This window comes from Oryzias melastigma, linkage group LG1 (genome assembly GCF_002922805.2).
Source record: "Oryzias melastigma strain HK-1 linkage group LG1, ASM292280v2, whole genome shotgun sequence".
NCBI lineage: Eukaryota > Metazoa > Chordata > Actinopteri > Beloniformes > Adrianichthyidae > Oryzias > Oryzias melastigma.
This window is the reverse complement of record NC_050512.1, coordinates 20573726-20576529: the sequence shown is the minus strand read 5'-3', so window position 1 is coordinate 20576529 and position 2804 is coordinate 20573726. Positions and strand designations below refer to the sequence as shown.

Below are 2804 nucleotides of genomic sequence, written 5' to 3'. Positions count from 1 at the left end.
CTCAGAGTTCCAACAAAACCTGCTTCTTGAAACGGGCCCCTGTTCTGAGCAATGTTGTTGACATGACTTTCTAGTAAAATGGGCGGATCCGACATTGATACATTTCTAATAACAGTGTTATTTTATGGGTACGTGATGTTAATTCGCCATTGCAGGTTTTCTACATTTATTATTAGTAAAACATTTGTGGACTCGGATGCTGCCTTAGAGTAACAACTCGTTCTTCTGGATCACACTTTTTAAAAGTTGCCAAACACCCTCTTGTTAATGATTATGATTTCAGATGACATATTTAAGCACACGTGGATGTTATTCTGTTCTCATTTGATTTATTTACTACAAAATCTAGCATCTCCATAACACTACTAAACAACTTAATTGTTTACAGTCAATCTTACTGTATGGATTTGTCTTGATTCCTCATATTTAAGTATTTTTGCTAAATTAAAAGTGCAGTTTCTATTTGCAGTACCTCAGTTTTTAGCAAATACTGAAAGTGATGGTCAAAACTTCCACAGAACATTGTTTATCTTTGTCAGCAAGAATAATCTATAAATCACATTCAAGATAAAGGAACAGTTGTTTATTTTTGTTGAGGAGATTTTCCATTTATTTATGTATTAGGATTGGAGCAGAACAGAATAGAGAATTTCAGAGCACAGTGGTTGGATGCTGTTCAATGTTTAATTTAACAGGGGAAAAAACTGTCAAAGTAATTTTATTGTTATGCAAGTAAAGGGAAAAAAAGCGTTTTAAACATTTATTTCTTGTGAGCATCTAAAATAAAAATAAATTCCAACAGATGCTGTTAACTAGCCCCGTAGTGAGTGATGCTCACTGCAGTGTTCACACATTTAACTACTATGATTGTTTTGTTTTTTTTTTAAACTTTATTACTCTTATCGTTATCTATAGTCTTCATGGTATCCATGACATAATGTTCATAGCACTTGAAGTTGAGGAGTGAGGAAAAGATTGTTTATCTTAAAGTAAAAAAACAAAAGCTTTTGTGATGTGATTGGGAGATATCCATATGGAATAAAGTTTCATAAAATTAGTTCGATAATAAACAAGGATCATATTGAAAGTAACGTTAAGTAATGTTTGACAGACACGAACAAGAAATTTGTGGTTATTTTTTTTCTCGACATGTTGATCACTTCCAGTAATGGAAGTGGTTAAAAATGTGGAATTTCTGCAGAAGAGAAACATTTGTGTTGACCATCAATGTATACACACTACATGGATGTTATATGGTCCTGCTTCCCTCTCTCTTAATGTGGAAAAATGAGATCAGACAGTCAAATTCTTGAGAACTTTTGTCCACTGATACTGGCTTGTGGTTATTTGTGTTCCTTTTTGTTATTGCCTTGTTTAGGAACAGACTTGATGTAACAAAAAACTGAACATCTGTCTGGATTACTACAACTAAAACCATTTTTCTTTGGATTAACATAACCTCTGGTTATATGTCAGTCTTAATTGTGACAGACCATTAAGGTTTTATATTGGACACAACTCTATTAGTTGTAATTATTAAATTATTTGCATCCAAACTGAGAGGTTATTAAAACCTGAATTTACTCAAAATTACAAATCTTTCAAATTAAAAGGATAGACTTGACTTTCTTCACGTGTCTGAACCTTTTGGCCCCCCTATTCCTCTGCAGAAATTACAATATTTATACATTTTCCTCCTAATTTCCTTTGTTTATTTACCAGTGTTTCTTTCTGCTGTGTCCCTTAGGCTGTGGAGGAGTTCCTGGGTGAGGTGCGTAGCAGGGAGCTACCTCACAGCGCTGGGCTCGTTTCACAACCCACAGCTCTTAAGTTTCTTATGGCCCGAAAGTTTGATGTTCCCAGAGCCATTGACCTCTTCCAAGCATATAAGGTACAGCATTACTAGTGACAGAAGACAAAGTATTGCGTAAGTGATATATTTGGTCTTAAGACCTTGGTATGACCTGAAATTTTATTGTGAACTCTCAAAGCAAAATGTAGCTTTTTCTTTCATTTAGCTCTAATTTTACTCCTAGATTAAATAATTCATAAACACAAAAGTAGTCAAAGTACTTGGTTTCTCTGAATTTTCTTTTGTCCTTTTTTTATAAGAACACAAGAATCAAAGAGGGCATCATTAATATCAACCCGGACGAGGAGCCGCTGCGCTCTGAGCTGTTGAGTGGCAAGTTTACAGTCCTGGTGAGTATGTTTGCAATTGAACATCCTCTAATACAAATAAATGAAAACATTTTCTAATATAAATAAGCACAAGTTATTAATTTTGCAACCCAAAGCATCTTTTTAACACATTTTATGGTTCTTCGTTAAGAATTAGTTCCGATTTCCCCAATCTATTTTTTAAACTGTATTTAGATAGGAAAAGTTTGAAGATGCATTTAATATTTGTCAGATTTCACAAGCCCATTATCATAATAATAACTTGCAAAAAATACATAGGTTGTTTACCTGTGCCAGTGACTGATGCAGAAGATCAGTGCTGTCCATGGTATCAAAACTGAATTTTTATCATGTGTAGCACCCCAAAGAATCTGCAAATTCCTTGCATTTATGATGAAAGAGCTGTGTGATTTTTTTTTTTTTTTTTTTTTTTTTTTTTTTTCTTCTTCAAAAATACTTACTTGGCTAATCTAATGGGTTCTAAAATGATGCCAAAAGAAGGAGAAATCCAATAAAATTATTATTTGTTTGAAACCAAGTACTCATTAACAGACACAAATAAATAAATTAAACTAGAGCTTACTGTAAAATCCACTGCAGTTCTTGTGACATTACACGTTTCC

The 2804-nt window shown here is 33.4% G+C and overlaps 1 protein-coding gene across 4 annotated transcripts in view; it reads left to right on the top strand.

The window, feature by feature from the left end:
• The window catches only part of ptpn9b (protein tyrosine phosphatase non-receptor type 9b), a 9520-nt gene that overhangs the window by 881 nt on the left and 5835 nt on the right, over window positions 1-2804 (top strand). For all 4 annotated transcript variants that reach the window (XM_024289523.2, XM_036213000.1, XM_024289524.2 and 1 more), the window contains exons 2-3: window positions 1748-1891; window positions 2113-2202. In XM_024289523.2, the coding sequence (XP_024145291.1) occupies window positions 1748-1891; window positions 2113-2202 (234 nt within the window). The remainder of the gene's footprint in view (window positions 1-1747; window positions 1892-2112; window positions 2203-2804) is intronic.